Raw genomic sequence first — 22,155 nt, forward strand, 5'->3', positions numbered from 1 at the left:
GGGATTACAAGTGGTCAGGCCACCATGCTTGTCACTATGGATTCCAGCCTGCTACCTGACTGAGCTGTCTCCCCATCCTGGGAAGCTCACCCTGGGCTGAGGGAGGCAGGTGGCTTCAGGTGAACCCTGTCCCATTGCAGCTCCCATCTGAAGTTCTCTCCATTGCCAGGCCTGGAGGAGCCTGCCAGGAACTCTACTGGCAGCTGTCTGTCAGAAAGCTTGAGGTGGGCCACAGCCCATAAACACCCCATGGGAGTGAGCAAATGTCCCCAAGCCCTCTCAGATGCCTCTGGCCCACACTAGTCCTCTAACCCTGCTGTCTTGGGGGCGCTATTTGCCAGCACTGTCAGGATTTTTTTCTCAGTACAAGTCTTTTAATTTCTGGAAGTTCTGTTTGGATCTTTCCCAAGTCTGCTGTGTCACTTTTTAATAGTTTCCTGTCCTTTGCAGGCCTTCCTGTCTTGAAGTTTATGTCTTTAATTGAGGTGAGCGGGCTGACCTGTCTGTCATCCATCTAATGAGCTCACACTCTCTGGCCAAGAGCACTGGCTTCTGTCCCTGTCACTTGTTGGCTCTTCCTAGCCATATCCCTGGGTTGTTTACACCCAGTGGGCTCAGCTGTCTTTGTGCCCATCAAGGACCTCCTGAAACACAGTCAGGTTCCCAGGGCCTGAGCTGTGAAGCCGCAGCCACAGTCACGGGTGAAGCCACCATACCTTCACAGATATTTTTACTCCTCTTTCTTCTTTGTCTTCTCTTCATCAGTTTCCTTCTCCATGCTCTTTAGGGAGATTTAGAGCAGCAAGCATGCTCAGGAGAGTGTGGTGTTGTTTGGTGGTGTCTGCCCATTCCTGGGGTATAAATCCTGCTCTACCCTCAAGTTCTCCAGCAGCCACAAACCTTGTCCTCATGAGAGTGTCTCTAACCTGTTCTTTCCTACCATGGCTGGGTGGCCTTTGAAGCCAGTTCAAGCCAGGCCTGGTTACCATTACAAGGTAGATTTCACCCCCTCTCTGAAGACATGGTTCTATTGTCTCAATGGATCTATATTTGCTGTCATGGCATGCCTTGCAGCTCCCTGCCCTGGTACCATCTGTGCAGAATCTTGAAGGCAGTGCATTAATTTTTTTTTCTAATTGCAGCCAGAATTTTTTTGTTTTTGTTGTTGTTGTTCTTGTTTTTGTTTTCCATGGAGGATTGCCCTGGGTGGGTAACTCCACCTTCAGTGGCAGCAGAGGTATAACTGGATCTGTTTGCTGATTTCTCTGTCATCCAGCAGGCCTCAGGCACAGGGCTGGAGAGAAACACATCCAGGGCCTGTCCCTGCCATATTCTTGGCAAAGGGCAAATGAACCTGGTCCACCCATTGAGAACCTGTTCGTGGCTCCCCAGAGCCCAAGGCTCAAATCTGAGGATAGAGTCAAGGGGACATTCCCCTAAGGGTGGGTAGGCACCAAACCCATTCTTGCCATAGACTCCAGGTCTCGCTCACACTGTGAACATGGCTAGCAGTACCCACACTGTGGGCATGCCAGTTAGCAGGCAACACTTCCCCACCCAGGCCCCACACTAGTGGCAACATATCCCAACCCCATGGGCCATGCCTCACCCTCTGGGAGCTGTGTGGGTGGAGGAGAGGGGTGAACATGGCAAGTGAGCACCACATTGAGTTCCCATGCCACACCTGCTGCTCAAACATCTGGATCAAGTGTCTACAGATCTTCCCAGCCACTCATCACCTATAAGGACACACTGAGGTAGACCAGAAGGTCTGAGGGAAGGTGGGACCAGGCCAGATGCTGAGGTTGTCTTCATCTGGTACACAGTAGGCACTTAGTAAAGACTGGCTCCTTCCTTTCCTCTACCAATCACTCACTGAATAGTCTGTGCCATGTGCAGCCAGCAGTGTCCTAGGTGCACATTGAAGCAGAGCTATATGTCTCAAGCTCACATCTGTACAGGCAGCCATTGCCAATGAGGGGAAAGCCAGGTGGGGTCAGGACATCAGGCAGATGGTAGGAGTAGTTGGGCATTACCTTGACTGCTACACAGGGCTTCAGGCACAAGGGTGAATGGTGGTGTCTTCATCCATACAAACCTTTCATGAGACCTCCGCGAATTTGTTTTTGTTGTCATTTGTTTGTTTTGTTTGAGGGAGGGGTAACGTTTTCCTCCCCCCTCCCCTTTTCTTTCTTTCCTTTTTTGAGACAGGGTCTCATGGCTAGCTTTGACCTTGCTGTGTAGGTGAAGCTGCTTTAAACTCCTCACTCTCCTGCCCGTCTGGGTTACAGGCTTGTACCAACTGTGTGGTCAAGGTTCTAGTTTAGTTTTCTTTTGTTTTTGTTTGTTTGTTTTTGAGACAGTCTTACACTGTAGTCCAGGCTAGCCTGGAAGTCACTATGTAGCCCAGGCTGACATCACAGGACACCTTTGAACTCACAGCAATCTTTCTATTTCAATCCCTCAAGTGCTGAATGTTCTGGAACTAGCTCTAGTGAGGTCAGAGTCTTTTCACTTGGGGCTCAGGATAGAAGCCTAACTCCTTGGCTTCACTCTATATGGAACTCAGTGGCTTGACCTAACCCTCCTCACATCCTCTGACTGGGGGCTTCTTGGGGACCTGTCCCTTCACAGATCCCCATAGCCTAGCTAGGGGCCTTATATCTATGAGCTTGTGGTTTCAAATGTCTCAGCACAGTGATCAGGAGTAGGGGTAGAACTTAGACTTTCACAGCCTTTGGCTGTGGCTGAAGGAACCTGGCCATCCCCCAGGCTCCTCCTACTGTGGGAGGGCTGTGGTCAGGCTGGGTACCACGTTTTTTAAAAAAAATCTTAGTGTATTTTTGCTAAATGGGTCCCACGACCCCTTCACCAACCAGATGTTTCCTTGGGAAAGACCAGGGAACTCACGTCAGCAGGGCCCACTTTCCCAGGGATGCTGGGACTGCAAAGAATATTTTGGGTCTTAGCGTGCGGGTGAACACTACACAGAGATGAATCTTGGTCTATAATGGAAAAGCTAGCCTCTACCACTCATGGGCCACTAAGACATCTCCCCTGACTCAGGGGTGTCCCATGACATCAGCCTGTGAGTCACTGGGGCTGGGGACTCTGTAACAGGGCTGGCCAAAGCAGGCGTGGCCTAACCTGAACCAAGCAGAAACTGTGCTTTGCCCCTTCAGTCCATTGTATTGACTTTGCCTGCAGGCCCAAGGCTGGGGCTTGGCTGCTAAGGGCACCAGAGCCCTCTGTCTGCAAATCAGACCTCATATCACCTGCCTTATAGATGAGGGAACAGGGTCCAGAGAGGTTAAGACATTTGCCATGGACCACACAGGCCTCCCAAACCCATCCCATCTACACCAGGGGGTAGCAGAAGGACCAAGGATCTCTGTCCTAAGTCTCTGGGGTGCTTTCTCTATCCTGGGATAAGATCTGTCTATTCAAAGAGGAAGATCAAGCCTGTGGCCAAAGCCCTCCATCCCTGGGCTCCGGCCTAAACTATCATGCTTGTTTGTGACAGTCTCGATTATCCCAGGCTTGCCTGGCATTCCCTATGAAGCTAAGGATGACATCCCTGGAGTGCTGAGATTACACTCCACCCAGTTTATGGGGTACTGAGGCTTGAACCCAGGGCCTCATGCTTGCTAGGCATGCACTTCACCAACTTTTGCCACATCCCCATCATGATCTATCTCTTTTTGCTAGGTACTCTGCCTTGCTGTGTCAGCACCCAGAGGCACTAACTTTGTGACTTGAAGTCTGGACAAGTGTGTTTATGTCACCCACTTCAGATGATCAATTGATTTGGTTGATTGGGTGAAACTCACTATGTAGTCCAGGATAGCAGAAAGGCCTCAGAAACAATCCCACTGGGGCATCCCAGGAGTTTTTTTCTTATAGGCCATTCTCAGATGACATTGGCCTGGTGGGTTTTGGCCATCAGACTGTGGCACACCTGCGGGCTGGACAATTCACTCAGCCTGTGGTACTGGGGACAGAGGGCACAGGCCACAGCAGCTGCTCCATACCCCATGACAAGCTCCTTCAGGTCTCAGAATTATGAGCCAGAGAGGTCTGTAGACCCTCCGGCTGAGCTCCAATCTGCCATGAAAGATCTAGGCAAGACCATACATGTTTGTGTGACTATGTAGACACCTCTGTCTTGTTAAAGGGCTTTTCCAAGGAACATGTGTCTACAGAGAACCAGGGGCCAGGCGTGGCACTTCTGCCATTGGGGAAGCACAGCTTGGGTCTGAATTGAGTGGACCCTGTTAGCTAAGAGCTGGTAGATTAAAGAGACTTCTCCACAAGCTTAAGTGTCCTCACCTCTGTAAGGAGATAGGCAATCATGCATTTCATTTCCGGCGGTAGCAATCAGTTCTTATGAAGCCATTAACTTGGCTGCGAGTCAGTAGCCCTTGGGTTCCTTCCTGTCACTCAACAGAGAGACATATCTTATGGTGATAAAATAACCTTAAGGGGAAAGCAGCACATCCTTACAGGGATGTCAAGGCAGCAGGAACTTGAAGCAACTGGTCACATCACATCCAAAGTCAAGAACAATGAGTTAATACAAGACAATCCATCACAGAAACATGTCCACAGGCCAGCATGATGTTAGATTATGTCACATTGACAAAACTAGCCATCACACTTGTCCCAAGTCAGAGCAGCACTGTAGGGGCACCTGGACTGGAATTCTTGGTGTCCCTGTGTCAGGCTGTTAGCTCTTTAAAGATAACAGTCATAGATGTGCATGGAAACTAGAGTTAGGCTACAATCAGAGAGAGGACTTCATGTCCCCTACACAAGCACCTGTTCAGTGAGCCCTGAGAGCCCCAGTCAAGGCTGAGGGGGTTGGTGGACCTGGAATCATGAATGTTCCTCTTTTGTTACCAGGCTTTGGGGGGGTCTCACTTAATTCCTGAGAACTCCCCTAAGTGTTTTAGAACACTAAGAGCTCTCTGGGCTGTGATCAGGGGACTCCTAGATTCTTGCATAAAGTGCTGTATGTAAGAGAGTTCCCTAGCACCAGGCAGTGGTGGAGCACACCTTTCATACCAGCAGTTGGGAGGCAGAGGCAGATGGATATCTGTGAGTTTGAGGCCAGCCTGGTCTACAGAGTGAATTCTAGGACAGTCAGGGCTACATAGTGAAACCCTGTCTCAAAAAAATCAAGAGGGAGGGAGGGAGGAAGGGAGGGAGGGTGGAGGGAGGGAGAGAGAGAGAGAGAGAGAGAGAGAGAGAGACAGAGACAGAGACAGAGACAGAGACAGAGAGAGAGGTCCTTAGCCATGGTGTGTATTGTCAGAATGGGGCACGTGCCAGGTAAAGGCAGCCACACCTCATCAGTCACAACTGGGTACCAAGATGAAAAGGGGTCCCAGCTGCCAAAAAGCCTGACCAATAGCCCTTTTTCTCTCTGTAGACCAAAATCCATGGTGTCGGATTCGTGAAGATCCATGCACCCTGGCATGTGCTCTGCAGGGAGGCTGAGTTTTTGAAACTGAAGATGCCCACGAAGAAGGTGGGTGGTGATGTTTATATTACAAAACACTAGTGTTGGTCTGAGGGCAGCCGAAGCAGAATCATCACCGCAAGCTCCTAATCACATAGAAAAGGCAAGAGGGGATGCGGACACGGGGGTAGTTCCTATCCACCGTGAAGCATCTGACCCTGCCCTGGTGGTCTTTAGAGACTCTAGGCCAGGGCTAGATAGATACCGTAGCAATTAAAGCTCCTCTTTTAAGAGGACTAGAGTTCAGATCCCAGGACCACATAGGGCAGCTCACAACTGCCAGTGATGTCAGTTGCCGGGGATTCAGCGCCCTCTTCTGGCCTTTGCAGGTACACACAGGCACACATGTAAACACATGTTAACACACAGGCACACACACAATCTTAAAAAAGCAAAGAGCAACACCTAAAACCACCCCCTGCCCCAGGACACCAGGAGAAAGTCCAGGCAGAAAAGCTGCCTGCTCTGTCCCAGGAATTTGACCTGAACAAATACAGTTCAGCTTGAGGCCTTGCTTTGATGCATGTGGGGTCTCAGATAATTTATCAGATTCAATTTAATTACATTTTCTAGCTTGCTGGGATTTTTCCTTTTAATCTCTGAAAACTTTATGGCTGAAGAGCAGCCTGCCAGAGAAGCTGGGCTGAGAGTCTGTATTTATGTGTGTGGGTGGAAGGGAGAAGTCCAATGCGGCCTCTCAGATCCACTGAAGCCACTTGGATTACAGCTTTGGAAACAAAAGAGACATTCGGGGCAAATGTTTTCTAGAATGTGTTATAACTGATCTCTTGGCCCAACTCTCCTAAGATGCTGGGTTCTTTGGGTAAGCATGAAACAGCAGATAGTGGGCACACTGGCTACCTGGATGCTCTGTTCCCAGGAAGGACTCTACCAACCTGGGGTATTTTTTTGACCCTCTGAGAATAAGATGATTTTGTCACTTTACACATTACCCTAACAAAAGCAGCTTAATGAAGAAAGGATTGATTTGCCTCACAGTTTAGGGAGATACAGGCTATAACCGTGTGGAAGGCAGGGAGCAGAAGAGGGAGAGAGCTAGTCATGTTGCATCCATAATCAAGTAGCAGAGACGAAGGCTGGTTCTCAGCTCACTCTTTGTATGCGGTCTGGGACCCCAGCCCATGGGATGATGCCATCCACGTGCATCGTGGATCTTCCACCTCAGTTAACCCAGTCTAGAAACTTCCTCACAGACACATCCACAGGCTTGTTTTCGTGGTGATTCTAAATTATATCGAGCTGACAGGAAATACTAACCAGCTGTCACAAGAGCCAGAGCTCAGTAGAGTGGCTCATGTCCCGGCCTGGTCTTGCCCACAGGTGTACCACATCAGTGAGACCCGAGGCCTCCTGAAAACCATCAACTCGGTCCTGCAGAAGATCACAGACCCCATCCAGCCCAAGGTGGCTGAGCACAGACCGCAGGCCACAAAGAGGCTCTCCTACCCCTTCTCCCGGGAGAAGCAGCACCTGTGAGTCAGGAGTACAGGGGAACGTGTTCTTAGAAGTACTTTGTAACTGTTGAGGCCAGAAGAGGCTGAGGCAGCAACTTCTAAGGGCCCTGGTCACAGAGGAAAGGGATTGAGGAGCCTGGCCTGGCTTGGTAATGCTTAGGGAAAACTGACTGGGCTCTGGTTAGAACAAAGGGCTAGGCTACCCAACTCTAGCTTTGTCCCTCTGAGCATGGTTCCTTGTCACAAACCCTCAGCAGCCCCTGGAGCAGCTGGTGAGGCACAATCGATGAATCAAGAAGCCTCCCTCAAGGGAGTCCCAAGGCCCTGGAGATCCACAGCCAGCAGTGTGTTGCCTGGCAGTGCTGAGTCTGTTCTGGAACCTTCCATCCTCCCTGTTCCCAAGGGACAGTGGTACATAGCCACCTGGCTCAGGTGCAGCAGTTGCAAGGCCTCCCCAAGCCTGGCCTCACTGGCAGAAGTGGGAAAAAAGACTTATGTACCAGGAGCTCAAGCAGTTTGTATGGCAAGGCCCAGGAGAAGGGGGCTTTGGGGTGCTGTGGCCTTGAGGATGACCAGGGGGCAAGGAGTGTGCATCCACATTTTAGCTCAGAACAGAGGTCTCTGCTTTGCAAAGATGGTGGTGGCTTCAGGGGAGCCATGTGCTGCCCTGACTACACTGGCCAGTCTTTGGTAGACTGGACACACAGTGGCCTCTGCCAGCTCAGGGGCATGAGGGGGCCACACCCGTTGTCCAAACCCAGCTCATTCCATCCTCTTCTTTACTAAGCGCCCCAGGGAATGGTGACTTTAGAGCTATTCCCGTGCCCCAGAAACCTCAGGCAATATGTATGGCCCAGAACACCTGGATGCAAACCATTTCCAAGGAGATTGTCCTCAAAGCCAAAACCATCATATAAAGGAATGACACTGTCCCTGTCCCCTTGACACCAAAACAGGAGCTTGAAAGATTGCCTTCTGGGATTTTATTTCATCAAAACCAGGCTTGGTCGAGCATGGTCACACATACCTTCCATCCTAGTGTTAAGGAGGTGGAGGCAGGAAGACGAGGCATTCCAGGCCATCCTCATCTACACAGCCAGTTGGAGACTAGCCTGGGCTACGTGAGACTTTTTCTCCAACAAAGCAAAACAACAAACTGGAGTTGGGGGTATCCTCAGTTACCTTCTCAGCCTCCCACACTGGGCTGATAAGATCAGCTAAGGCCATGCCCAGGGACAGGGGGACTTGTGCCTGTTATGAGGATAGTTAGGCCCTTCATGGTCTCTGTTATTGGAGAGAGGGTGAGTTCCCAGGCTTGGAGCCTACAGCAGTCGCCTTGTCTCCTTCTGTTCCTGCAGATTCGACCTGACTGACAGGGACTCTTTTTTCGACAGCAAAACACGGAGCACAATAGTGAGTAGGCGTCCTGGAATTGCCTCATCAGAGGGTGCCCTGGGGACCCCAGTGATCATTTCATTTCTCTGAAACTCCTCAGGGTGGAAGCCGGCTCTAATTGCCTGTGACAAAAATAATTAGAATAATGAATCAGGAGGGCAGTGGGTGGCCCAGGGGAGGGAGGCCCTGGCTGCTCAATTTGGAGGAGGAGCGTGAGAAAGAACTAAGCTGCAGGAAGCTGGGGGAGGGGACCTCCAGGCCAAGCTCCAAGCCTGAAGAGCCCCCTGGTCACTCCATCCTGGTAGAGTTTGCAAGGGACTTGGCTGAGGATGTCTGAGCAGGCCAGGCAGCCCAGCCGAGGCACACGTGTATTAGGATAACATCCAAAGGCCTTTGCTAGTACAGCCAGCCTAGGTTGCAATCTGACCATGCAGGCCACCTGCCCTACTCAGGGCACCGGCTTAGTGTTTATCCTTCAGCTGCCAATTTGACTGCCAGCCAAGCTGGGACTGTGCGTGGCACAGGACCCAATTTCTATCTAAACAAGAAATCCGCCTGGCGGCTAAGGCCTACTCTGTTCTCTTCTGCTGAGAGCATCCAGCCTGGGTGGGTCAGAGCAAAGGCTGAGGGAAGGCTGCCTGTTTGCCTAGAGCAGGGAACTCTCCTCGCAGCCACCACCCTGCAGGAGGGTTGCACAGGTCCTTTTGGTGAAGGAGACTCAGGCCCAGGACAGGCAGATGTTTCCATCTGCTGCCTCTTCCCTTACCTGTGCCTGAAGGAGGGTTCCCAAGCCTGTGTCAGAACAAGACTGATTTTGGTTTGCCTGCCCCCTACCCTACCCAGCCGCAGTAGCAGGGTAGCACCCCCATCAGGACAGTCCCTTGGCACAGTGTGGTCCTGTTATCATTGGTGTTATTAATTTAACTTTTTGCATATTTGTTAACTTATCAGGGGCGGTGAGTACACGTACCATGGTGCATGTGGTAGAGGTCAGGGGACAACCAGAGGGAGATGATTCTCTCCTCTGGGGATTGAACTCAGAGGGTCAAACTGGGCAGCAAGAACCTTTACCTGAGGAGCCATGTGGCCTGCCCACTATTGATTAATTTTGACAGTTCAATTTCATGATAATAAGCAACAAAGAACTTGCTCAAAAGCATGGCTTCTGGTGGAATTGGGACTGGTGTATTTGAGGAGCAGCCATATCCCTTCTTGGCCTCCAAGAGTTGGGGCTGGCCTCTTGGATGTCTGTCTCTTGGGAGAACCCCCAGAGCGTGACCTGCACAGTGTCTCTCCCATATCACTGTAACAGTTATGTGCCCATACTGTGTGTGTGTGTGTGTGTGGTGTGTGTGTGTGTGTGTGTGTGTGTGTGTGTGTGTGTGTGTGTGTGTGCTTTGCACATTTTCCGGGGTGTCAGATGCCTCTAGAACTTTTGCTGTGGGGAGATGACTGAAGTGGGAGGGGCTGTGAACAATTCTGACACCTCTTCCTGGTGGTTAGTTGTGATACTATTTAGTCTGAGGTTCCCCTGGGTGAATGCTGCTACTTCTACCGAGCCATGGAGGTGAGGTCACAGAGAGCCATTGCACTGGGGACAACAGATGTGGAAAGCCATGACTGTTTGCTGCTGGAGGAAGGAGCAAACTGCTTCCCAGAGATCCTCAAAGACAGTGTGTAGACCACCTCTGTGCTCCAAAGGGATTGGCGGATTCACGGATCTGCACATGGCTGGTCAGGTCTCATCTTGTGTTTAGGCGCAAGTGTGACAGCCTCTCTCTCCACACTGACCACATCTCTCCTGGCACTGGGGTAGCTCCATGTACAAGCTATTTGGAGTCAGAGACCAGCAGCTTCAAAGAGACAAGAGCCCATTGTGCTCACTGGAATCTTAGACAGTGGGTCTGTAGGCAGTGGGGAACCATAAAAGGTTGTCAGGCGAGGCTCACTCCCAGGGGTTGGCTGTGAAGAGTGGGTGAAAGGTGTGTATGTAGTCACATGATGCAGAAAGATGGATGGATGTGAGGTCACATGGTGCAGAAAGGTGGAGGTGAGGTCACAGGTGGAGATGGATGTGAGGTCACAGGTGGAGATGGAGGTGAGGTCACAGGTGGAGATGGAGGTGAGGTCACAGGTGGAGATGGATGTGAGGTCACAGGTGGAGATGGATGTGAGGTCACAGGTGGGGATGGAGGTGAGGTCACAGGTGGAGATGGAGGTGAGGTCACAGGTGGAGGTGGAGGTGAGGTCACAGGTGGAGGTGGAGGTGAGGTCACAGGTGGAGATGGAGGTGAGGTCACAGGTGGAGATGGAGGTGAGGTCACATGGTGGAGGTGGAGGTGAGGTCACAGGTGGAGGTAGATGTGAGGTCACAGGTGGAGATGGAGGTGAGGTCACAGGTGGAGGTGGAGGTGAGGTCACAGGTGGAGGTGGAGGTGAGGTCACAGGTGGAGATGGAGGTGAGGTCACAGGTGGAGGTGGAGGTGAGGTCACAGGTGGAGATGGAGGTGAGGTCACAGGTGGAGGTGGAGGTGAGGTCACAGGTGGAGGTGGAGGTGAGGTCACAGTGGAGATGGATGTGAGGTCACAGGTGGGGATGGAGGTGAGGTCACAGGTGGAGATGGAGGTGAGGTCACAGGTGGAGATGGAGGTGAGGTCACAGTGGAGATGGATGTGAGGTCACAGGTGGAGATGGAGGTGAGGTCACAGGTGGAGGTGGATGTGAGGTCACAGGTGGAGATGGAGGTGAGGTCACAGGTGGAGGTGGAGGTGAGGTCACACAGGTGGAGATGGATGTGAGGTCACAGGTGGAGGTGGATGTGAGGTCACAGGTGGAGATGGAGGTGAGGTCACAGGTGGAGGTGGAGGTGAGGTCACAGGTGGAGGTGGAGGTGAGGTCACAGGTGGAGGTGGATGTGAGGTCACAGGTGGAGGTGGAGGTGAGGTCACAGGTGGAGGTGGATGTGAGGTCACAGGTGGAGGTGGAGGTGAGGTCACAGGTGGAGGTGGATGTGAGGTCACAGGTGGAGGTGGATGTGAGGTCACAGGTGGAGGTGGATGTGAGGTCACAGGTGGAGGTGGATGTGAGGTCACAGGTGGAGGTGGAGGTGAGGTCACAGGTGGAGGTGCATGTGAGGTCACAGGTGGAGGTGGATGTGAGGTCACAGGTGGAGATAGAGGTGAGGTCACAGGTGGAGGTGGATGTGAGGTCACAGGTGGAGGTGGAGGTGAGGTCACAGGTGGAGGTGGAGGTGAGGTCACAGGTGGAGGTGGATGTGAGGTCACAGGTGGAGGTGGAGGTGAGGTCACAGGTGGAGGTGCATGTGAGGTCACAGGTGGAGGTGGATGTGAGGTCACAGGTGGAGATAGAGGTGAGGTCACAGGTGGAGGTGGATGTGAGGTCACAGGTGGAGGTGGAGGTGAGGTCACAGGTGGAGGTGGAGGTGAGGTCACAGGTGGAGGTGGATGTGAGGTCACAGGTGGAGGTGGAGGTGAGGTCACAGGTGGAGGTGGTCACTGGTGGTGATGGATGGATGTAGGATCATGGGTGGTCGAGGTGTATGGTGGTTGTCATGACTGCATGAGTGGAAAGGAGGGGAAGGTGTTTATGGAATAAGCAGAACGTCAAGTTTACCAGCTACTTGTAGAGAGTGACAGAGAGAGTCCTGGAGAACAATTGAGCAGGGATTTATTAAGCACTTACAGTATGCTTTCTCCTGTAGGGAGGGGAGAAGTGTTGAGAGCATCGATCACAGGGCAGATGGTGAAGGAGAGTAGAGTGACAATACAGGATTGGGCCAGAGCTGCCTTAGAGACCTGTTGATGTGACCCTGGGACTAGTTAAAACTGCAGGGATGGGTGCTTCTAACAGAGGCTGCAGGAGGGGACTCAGAGCAAGAGGCTGAGGCTGCTGACATAGGAGACAAGGATGTAATGGCAGAGCCAGAAAGTGCAGGCTTAGAGGCCAATGGAGGGACCTTGGTCTTGCCTGAGTGAACACAGCAAACAGTTTGAGGGGCAAATCAACATGCTCAGAAACCCTCACCTGTAGATCATGCACAAAACTACCTCTGTGGCTTAGTGGGTAGAGTGCTTGCCTAGATGATAGGCAGCCTTGGGTTCGATCCCCAGCACCTGGTAAACCAGGCGTGTGGTGCACACCTGCAATCCCAGCACTTAGGAGAGGAAGACAAGAAGAGCAAAAGTTTAAAGTTTTCCTTGACAATAAATATGTTTGAGCCCATCCTGGGCTACATGAAACCCTGTCTCAAAAATGAAATGAAACTAATTAGATTATGGCTGTTTATTCCAAGCCTATTTTTCAAAGAGTTAAATTGAGGCATGGGGGTGGTGCAATTTGCACAAGCTCTCCTAACTCAGCCCCAGGCAAACAAGACTCCACGGCCAGCGCTCCTGAGACCACCAAGCAAAATATCTCATTAGTCAAAGAGATGTGAGGAGGGATGTGGTCCCTTCATGGGGGCTTGTTTCCTGGTGCCCAGTGTGGTAGGAGTCTTGAAATCCACCACCACACTGGGCCCTCCTCTGGGTTTCTAACGCATACAGATGGCTGCATGCAGGCTCTCTGCTCCTGCTCTTGCCTCCACAAAAGGGAAGGGAGCAGCCGCAGGGCAGCGAGATGGCTACTCTGCTCCCACACTGCTCCCATCCCATTAGTTCCTAGGAAGGTGCCCCCTGCACATGGCTGGCACCTTGTGAGGCCAGTAGGATCAGTCCTGTTCCAGGAAGTGAAGGATAGGGACTCTCTGTGACTCCTCTTTTACTTACCCCTGGGAATCCCCTGCTAGAGTCCCAAGCCCAGGACCCTCCTGGTGCCCTGTGTCTGTGGCTTTTGACTGGTAGAGCAGCAGAGTAATAACTCCCCCTTTTTGTCCCTCCCTCTGCACTAGGTCTATGAAATTCTGAAGAGAACAACTTGCACAAAGGCCAAGTACAGCATGGGTAAGGATACTCTGTGGCCTTAAGGAGAGTGACAGTTTCTGAGTGGCCATCTTCCCTCTGAGCCCTCTCAGTGGGAGGTGGGCATCTGGCTTGGGGCTTCCTCAAAGGATTTGATTTAAGCCTATGTTGCTTCAAAAGAAAGGGCTGGGAAACTGGCAGGAAAGCCTTGCCAGAGTCCTGTTCCCAGTGGATTTATAGCTAGGCACTTTGCACACAGAAGTGCTGTTCCCTTGGCTGAAGGTGTTTGTTGATACAAGGACAGCTTCCTACAGAGAGACCCTAAACCATGGAAAAGAAGCAGACAAAGGGGTCCAACCTCTCTTTGATTATAAATCCAGCAGGAAAGAATGACAGGGGCGTCCCTTGGGGACCACAGCCCAGTTCTGAGCCATTGGAAATAGCAGCCTAAGGAAAACAGTGGCCATGTTGTCAGCTGCTGTGTGATGTGGCTGAGATAGGCCAGGCTACAGGGAGGTTTCTTCCAGGACTCAGAGACTGTTTGTAGCCTTACTAGTGTGGCCCACAGTTGGCCACAGGGACATTCTGAGATGCCCAAGCCCATATCTTGGTTCACTGGAGTTAGTTCATCAGCCAGGAACCCAGGAGCTCTGTTCCCATTGGCCTGGCCCCTTCAGACAGTGCCGACCTCCAGAATGAGCATGTCTTATACCCTGGGTGCGTGGAGGAGGAAGCAAACTCAGGCGCTTGTTCAAGTCACCACTGTCAGAGCACAGCTGGGACAAGACCTAGTAAGAAGTAGAAAGGGTGCAAGCCTCCAGTCCAGGCATCATCGGGTCCTGTCCATAGAAATGAGTGTGGCTTCCATGAAGATAGAACATGGCTGGACGGGAGCTGACTCCTATTCTGGCTTGACCCTGAGAAAGGGGCTGGGTTGGTTTCTACCCCCCCCCCACTTTTTTACTTCCCTGGTTTCCCTGCCTCTGCATGGAAGAGAGAGATCAGGGTGCCTTTGTAATCTCACTTCATGGTGGCACCTGGATTGGGAGCTCTACTGATCAACAAAGTCACTTGGTGACCCTCCATGGACTAGTGATGGGCTCCTGCCTGTCCCTGTCTGTCACAAGTACCCGGGCTGCTCTCAGGTACTTGTGTTCTAGGGTAAGGAAACAGATAAACTAGACTGCAGTCTCACAGAAATGGGACTGGGGAAGCTTGAGTGACTAGGAGCCATGGTCAGTAGAGGCCTCTCAAGTGAGGGCAGAAGGCTTGAAGAAAGAGGGTTGTAAGCCTGCCACACAAACCCAAGCAAGGGCCCTGTGGCAACTCCACCCTGGTTGCATCCTAGGAAGGGTGAGGAGGCCACAGGCCAGGATCCAGCCACACATACATTTTTGATGTGAGGTGAACTTTCCACTTGTGAGCGTGGCTTCAGCCACGTGTTCTGGCCACCTCTGGTTGTGATTCCTAAGGGTCCCTCAGGGTGCCTGGCTATTCCAGGTCACTGTCCAAGGAGATGGGCCTTGTTTAGGTTATTTTTCAAATGTTGTCGAGCCATGTTGCACATAATCAGCTTCCAGGCTGCTGAGAAAAGTTGGCACACAGAGGTCACCAAGAAAGCCACTCTGCCAGGCAGGGGGTTCTGGGGCAGCAGTTGAAGGTCGGGAGTGGGGTGGGGGGAGAGGACCAAGACATTGGTCCTGAGTGTGAAGACCAGAGCAGTTTCCCAGGATCCCCTCCTCCATGCCCGGGGTCTGCTCTCCTCTTCCTCTTTAGTAACAGGTTCTGGAGTCAGGAACAGTATCCCTGCCAGTAGACAGGTATAGATGTGGCTGTTCTTATTTCTCCTATGCTAGTGTGGGCTCTGAGCCCAGCCAACAAGGGCTCAGCCATCTTCCTTCTGCCCTGAGCACTTGACTGTGAACCCCTTCCCTCCACCAGCTTTCTCTCCCCAAAATGTAGCTTTGGCCCTTCCAGGCCCTTCTGTTTAACTAATAGCCAATGTGTAAACAGGGCAAGGAGAGGGAAGAAGGAAGGACTCTGCCCTTCTAAGTAAACGGCGGAAGTGTGGGAAATACGGTAAGAGCGGGGCCTCCTCTTCCGCTTCTCCCATCAACTTACAAGCTAATTCCAAATTGTATGTGTGTTTCCTGACACCATCAATTTCCCATCCGCCCATCTTCTCATGATCAGCTTCTCTGACCGCTCAGAGGCCATCTTTCCATCTGCAGGCTCTCCCTCAGGCCGGTGGGGGTAGCTAGCAAGTCCGAGGTTTGGGGGTGACTGAACTGTTCCTGCCTCCTTCCTCAGGGACAGACTTCCTCTTGGGGTGTGCTCTGCAAAAAAGTCTTCCTAACACTACCAATCAAGCATGTTGAAATCATCTCTAGTGGATAGCTAACTCGCCCTGCTGCGTTCTACCTGGGGAAGAACCCCAAGATGGTGACTGGGCTCTTGGTAGCCTGGTTCATCTGGCTTTGAGCAGAATCCCTATGAACTGGAGCACCCTGTGACGGCTCTGACTTCCAGATGTGGGGCAGCAGGCCTGCTGGTCCTTAACTTCTGTCTACCTCTGTTTTTAAGGCATCACCAGCCTTCTGGCCAACGGTGTATACTCAGCCGCGTACCCTCTGCATGATGTAAGTAACCTTCACACATGGTTAATGTCTGCGTCACTTGATACCCCCCAGTCTTCAAGGGCTACCCCTCTTGGGAGCTCCAGTTATCCTGTGGTCACAACTTCCTGCGTGGCCTTCTCTATTCCCCTCAGAGGGAGCTGGAAAAGTCACACACAGAACTGTCTTGGCTGGCAGAACAATCCCATGGAAACAAGAGCGACTGTGGGAGACGCCCGGCTGGCTTCCTCCATACCTCGCAGCCAGCTGATCCACAGGGTGTTTGCCCTGGCTCCGGCTTTGCTGCCCCAGGCTCTGGCACTCACCAGGGCTCTGTATACAGTGAATGGCCAGCTTCCTGGGTTGAGTGTCCAACTCCAGCTGGCCTCTCTTTGACAAATTTAGCTTTTGCTATGGCCAGGGGTGAAGAGATGGAGCAAGATTGTGTCCTTATTGTCTTCATGGATACAGGCATTAGACTGTGGGGCCTTAGTAGTGTGTGAGCCTCAGCAGAGGCTCCCTCGGGCTTGACAAAAGTGAGTGTAGCAGAGACCAGGAACCCAGAGCAGGGAATGAGGACAGACTTGAGGGTTGGCAAACACAGATCCCATGCTGGTCTCTCATTCAGAGACTTTGTGTCCTAGTAGGACTAATGCCTGTCTAACGGCAGGACAGATGTGACTGTCAGAGCAGTCACAGACAAGAAGCCACTTTTAGGAGGAAACAAAATTGATGAAGGGCAGTGGACTATATGGGAGACCATGAGGGAGAGCCATGCTGGGCTTATCTATCCCCTCATCTTCCCTTCCCACCCCACTGGAGCCAGGGATTTGGGGGCAGTTGGTCCTAAGTGCCTGCTAGCTAGTGGCTTCCTGCCTTTCCTCTCCAGCACTCTTGGTTTCTTCCTCCCTTCACTGGCCTTCCATTACCCCTTATCCCCCAAGGAAATGGCTGTCTGGCCACAGTGGTGTGTGTGTGTGTGTGTGTGTGTGTGTGTGTGTGTGTGTGTGTGTGTGTAGTGGGACTTTAGCTCTCTGGCCTCCTCCTCAGTATTTCCAGGGGAGGACCTGACAATACTCCTGGTCCCTCCCATGAAGTCCCTGTTCCACTCTTAAGCCCCCTTTTCTGCAGGATATAGCCTCATTGGGCTCCAGGATATAGCCTTGCCTAGCCTAGCTCTGCCCTGCCTTCCCTGGTATAGCTGGGACCTAGGAGCTAAAGAGTTTCTAAGCCCCGGTCTGCTTTGAGCTGGCCCTTTAAATATTAAAGGGAAAGGACTGGAAAAACATTTCTGAGAACTCACTACTTGCCAAGCACTGCTTACAGTGGAAGCTTTATATCATTTAACCCAGTGAAGACACAGATTCAAAGAGGTTTATTAACTTGCCTAAAGCCACAGAATCCCTGTGAGGAACTAAGAATAAAGACCACCCGTAATTGGCACCCTGCTGTGTGTCCCTAGTGGAACCCTGTGTCTTACTTCCCTGAAGGTCAAATACTCCATCGTTGCCAAACAGACCTGCTGCAGCGCTGTGAAAGCCTATGGGGTAGACTCACTTCCCACATTAAGGATGGGGAAACAGAGGCTTGTGGAACTCAGGCAGTTTGCCCAGGAGCACACAGCCTGGAAACAGCCCAGACCTCTGGATAATAAGGAACTTTCTACCGGTAAACTTTGCAAACCATCAAAGAACATCCATCCCATTAAGTACCAAGCTCACACTGAAACAGCTAGGGGAACTAGGAGTGATGTCACATATCTGCCATTTCATCACTCAGGAGGCTGAAGCAGGATGGTGAGCTTGAGACCAACCTGAGCTGTATAGTGAAACCTTGTTGCAAAATACAAAAGAAGCACACCTTTAATCCCGACACTTGGGAGGCAGAGAGAGGCAGGTGGATCTCTGTGAGTTCAAGGCCAGCCTGGTTTGCAGAGCGAGTTCTAGGACAGCCAAGGATGTACAAAGAAACCCTGTCTCAAAAACAAAACAAAAAAACAAGTAAGCAAAACACAAAATAATTCTAGGGGAAGTAACTCGCTGTGAAGTGAGCCAGGTCTGCCTAGTGCCCTTAAAGAGGACACAGATGGAGGGTTGGTGAGACTGGACCAGAGAGGGATTGTGGCTGTGCTCACTGTACAGTGCTTGGTGCTTGCTTATATATTCTGCATCTGTCTCCTGTCCTTCACCCATGCCCCTATCTTCATTCCTGGCCTGGAGCATCCTCACCCTCTCCCTATTCCTGTGAACTGTTCTTTCCTTCACCTAATATCTGTAGGTGGATGTGGGGCACTGTCACCACCTTGGTATTTGTGTACTAAGAGCCACCTGTTCTGAGTGAGACCCTGGGGAGGTCTCCAGTAATCAGAGGTATCACCTGCACGGAAAGACTGGTGACATTTATATTGGCTGCTTGGTGGCTTCTCAGCTTCCTTCCGGGTTGGCATCTGCCTGCCTTCAGGTAACCACAAGCAAGCCTCTGGTATGAATGAATCCATACTGGAACTGTGAGACATTTTCATGAAAACACCCAAAGGACCTGAGCCTGAGTGGGAGAGAGGCCTCTGGAGTCCAGAAGGAAGCTGGGCCTACTGTCTTCAGACCTCAACAGTGGGCCACTTGCTTGTGGACATGGCCAGATCTTCCCCACCTGACAGGGGGTGGCAGATGCTGCAAATGTTGCTGACCAGTGGAGGGGAGAGGGTGGTCTTTGGCTGACTCTTAAGAAATCACACTGTATCTGTCTAATGACTAGCAAAAGCAAGTGGTTGGCTCAGGCCAGCTGCATGTAGTGGGGATTGCTGTGAAGAGCCACTCTCTTGCTGTTCCCCCTTAGTTGTTTTGGGGCTCACTTTCAACTTTTGGATCCTCTTTTCCTTTGTTTTTAGAGATCTGGTTCCGAGTCCAGGTCTGACAACCACTTAGCTGTGTGTCAGGCTGCATCTCTGGGCCTCTAGGCATGTCAGGCTCAGGCATCTAGATATTCAGAATGTATGTGATTTACTGTGGGACACCTGACAGTGGAAGCCTAGAGAGTGCTCTGGGGACATCACAGAGCACTCCACATGTTCTTGTTGGCAGAAGGCTTTCTTTTCCCTCAAAGATCCCATTCTTTAGTCCTGCCAACTTCAAAGCCATGCCATGGGTCTCCTCTTAGATCCTACTCGGTTTCAAGGGGAGACAAAGCTTGAGGAGTCTGGTGTCAGAGGCCAAGTGGCCAGCAGGAATCACATAGCCCTGACCATAGGAAGAGGGGCTCACACAGCTCTGACCATGGGAGTTAGGACTCACACAGCCCTGACCATGGGAGTTGGGGCTCATACAGCCCTGATCATGGGAGTTGGGGCTCATACAGCCCTGACCATAGGAAGAGGGGCTCACACAGCTCTGACCGTGGGAGTTAGGGCTCATACAGCCCTGACCATAGGAAGAGGGACTCACACAGTCCTGACCATGGGAGTTGGGTCTCACACAGTCCTGACCGTGGGAGTTAGGTCTCACACAGTCCTGACCATGGGAGTTAAGTCTCACACAGTCCTGACCGTGGGAGTTAGGTCTCACACAGTCCTGATCATGGGAAGAGGGGCTCACACAATCCTGACCATGGGAAGAGGGGATCATACAGCTCTCACCATGGGAGTTGGGGCTCACACAACCCTGACCATGGGAGGAGGGACTCCTGGTCAGCCTCATGCTTTGTGGCACAGTCAGAACTTACTCTTGCTTCCATTCACAGGGAGACTATGAGGGTGACAACGTTGAGTTCAACGACAGGAAAGTAAGTGTATGAATGCAGAGTGGGAGGCAGGGCTGGGAGGGATGAGTGGCCTGGGGGCTCTCTGTTTCCTTCCTGCAGTCACTTTACCCAGCCCTTGACAGGTACCTGACTACACAATGGAAGATACCTCTTTGGAGCCTGCCTCTTCCTCTTCCTCTCCACCCTCCTCTCCCACACTGGCTTCCAGGGAACCCATCTTATGGGGTCACCCTGGCCCCTATGGTTGTTGAAGGCACCTGGCCTCATTATGCCAGCACTAGGATCAGTAAACATGGACTCACAGTGGCCAGTTGCCCAGAGAGCCACAGTCCTCCCAGCATCCTGGGGAATTGGTTTCATGGTGTTCAAACTTAGCTGTCCTGGAACCCTTTCGAATAGAGAAATTATCAAGCAGGAGTTCAGTGGAATGCCCCCCCTGGGAAACAGCAGCCCAGAGTCTTCGGCTCTGCATAGTGGATCCCCAAGAAGCTACCCCCCATGTGAGCATGCCCCCAGATGCCTGCTCCATACTCAGAAACACCCCTATCCCTCGCCAGCCTTGCACATTGCATCCAAACAAGTCTGCCTGTTAATCCAACAAACCCAGGCTTCGTCCTGGAGAGGGGGCCTCCCTGGACCTCTACCCCTCCCCTGTCCCTCTGCAAGTGGTGTGCAGGGGCACTTCCTCATGAGCCTCACAATAGAGGCCTTGTCCCCACACCACAGGCCTGGGGACCTCTGGGTGGCATGTCCTTCCCTCTCAGACTGCTCCAGCCCCAGGCTTGTTTTCAGATGGTTAGTACTTGATGTAACTTGCCTGTCCGGGAATCTAGCTGAAGATTCTATCTGATTTAGCATTAAAAAAATGACATATTTGGTTATTTTTAGTGTCCCATCTGGCATTCATCTGAGACCCCATGACCCACCAAACTCCTCTATCCAATCCTGCTGGAGAAGCATGGTCTATTCCATAACCTAGCCAGCTCTGGGCTCAGAGTCCACTCCCTCACCCCTTGTATCTCAGCCTCTTGGCTGAGGTCCTTCCATGACAGCAGCAACCCTATTTTGCTCCCCGCCCCCTCCCAGTCCCCTACTCTTCCCTGAGCTGCAGCTATACCAGCCACCATGCTGGTCATTGTAATTCAGATGACAGTCATACCATGCCAGAAATAGCTGTTACTTATTCAGATAACTTCCTGGCTCTGCTAAGTGCCAGTTCCAGCGACACAATTCCAGGTTGTCCAGGCCCAGCTATTAACTCTACCAGGAACACCCCACACTACAGTGAATTTTATGTCCCAGCAAAGAGTACAAGGCCTGGCCCATTGGGTAGCCAGAGAATAATGATGGTTAGGTGGGAGGGTGGTTCTAAGTATGGATGGGTGGATGAATGGGTTTGTGGGTAGATGGATGAATGAGTAATTAGTTTGATGGATAGATGCATGGATAGATTAATAGATAGATGGGTATATATACAGATGGGTATATATATAATGATAGTATATATAAGAATGAAAAAATGGATAGATGATGAGTGGATGGATGGATGGATGGATGGATGGATGGATGGATGAGTGGTTAAGTAGATGGATATAAGGATGACTAGATTGATGAGTTGGTAGGTGGAGAGACAGATAAGTAAATGGGTAGATGAGCAGATAGGTGGATGGATGAATGAATGGGTGGATGGACAAGCTGGTGGATGCATGAGTAGATGGATGACTGGTGGGTAGATGGATGTGTCAGTGAGTAGATATGATGGATGGGAGGAAGAGGGGAAGGTCAGGTAAGTATTTTGGTCCTATCACAGAACCTCTGTTCTTTCATAATGGCTCCATTCTAAGTGGCTTGGTTTGAAAATTTTCCCTTTTCTGTGACAAAAATCTGTGGCTTCTTCCTTCCAATTCCCACCATATCCATGGATAAAAAGACAGATGATGGGTGGACAAATGGCTATAAAGATGGACTGGTAGATGAATGGATAAATGGGAACCTTGGGAGCCTGACTCCAGGTACTTAACAGGACCAAAGAAACAAAGCATAGCAAGGACATCTTCCTGGACTGAGCAGTGTGGCAGTGAGGTTTCTACCAGATGGTGTGAGCAGGGCTTAGCACAGGCTGACCGCCTGTGTCATAGTCACTGGGGCCTCTCACCAGTCTCCTTCAGGGCCTCAGGCAACTTTTGACCCACTCCAAGGCAAACCCTGATCAAAGCCAGGACACACACCTGTGCAGGGGCATTGCTGCAGCCAGCTGCTGGATCCTCCTGAGGCCAGTGAGGGTCTCACAGATAAGGGGATAGCCAGACCTCTAAGGAGGGGGTTCTGGCATCGTGGAAGATGTACAACTGTGGCTGGAATGAGTCTGCTCCAAGAATTTCTTCTTCAGCTTGAGTTCTTTGGGGGAGGAACTACAGTCAGTCATATGGAGAAAGTCAATGGGGTATTTTATTTCATGTTTTAGAAGAAACAA

The 22,155-nt window shown here is 51.5% G+C and overlaps 1 protein-coding gene across 7 annotated transcripts in view; it reads left to right on the forward strand.

Annotated features, from left to right (window-relative positions):
• Nucleotides 1–22,155, forward strand: part of Ano1 (anoctamin 1) — a 94,592-nt gene that overhangs the window by 15,610 nt on the left and 56,827 nt on the right. For 4 of the 7 annotated variants that reach the window (XM_035441210.1, XM_035441213.1, XM_035441211.1 and 1 more), the window contains exons 3-8: nt 5,432–5,530; nt 6,863–7,014; nt 8,355–8,409; nt 13,302–13,353; nt 15,895–15,950; nt 19,662–19,703. In XM_035441210.1, coding sequence (XP_035297101.1) covers nt 5,432–5,530; nt 6,863–7,014; nt 8,355–8,409; nt 13,302–13,353; nt 15,895–15,950; nt 19,662–19,703 — 456 coding nt within the window. Of the gene's footprint in view, nt 1–5,431; nt 5,531–6,862; nt 7,015–8,354; nt 8,410–13,301; nt 13,354–15,324; nt 15,391–15,894; nt 15,951–19,661; nt 19,704–22,155 lie in introns of all 7 variants that reach the window. The other 3 variants (XM_035441216.1, XM_035441209.1, XM_035441215.1) reach the window with 2 other exon arrangements.

This window comes from Cricetulus griseus, chromosome 3 (genome assembly GCF_003668045.3).
Source record: "Cricetulus griseus strain 17A/GY chromosome 3, alternate assembly CriGri-PICRH-1.0, whole genome shotgun sequence".
NCBI classification, from domain to species: domain Eukaryota; kingdom Metazoa; phylum Chordata; class Mammalia; order Rodentia; family Cricetidae; genus Cricetulus; species Cricetulus griseus.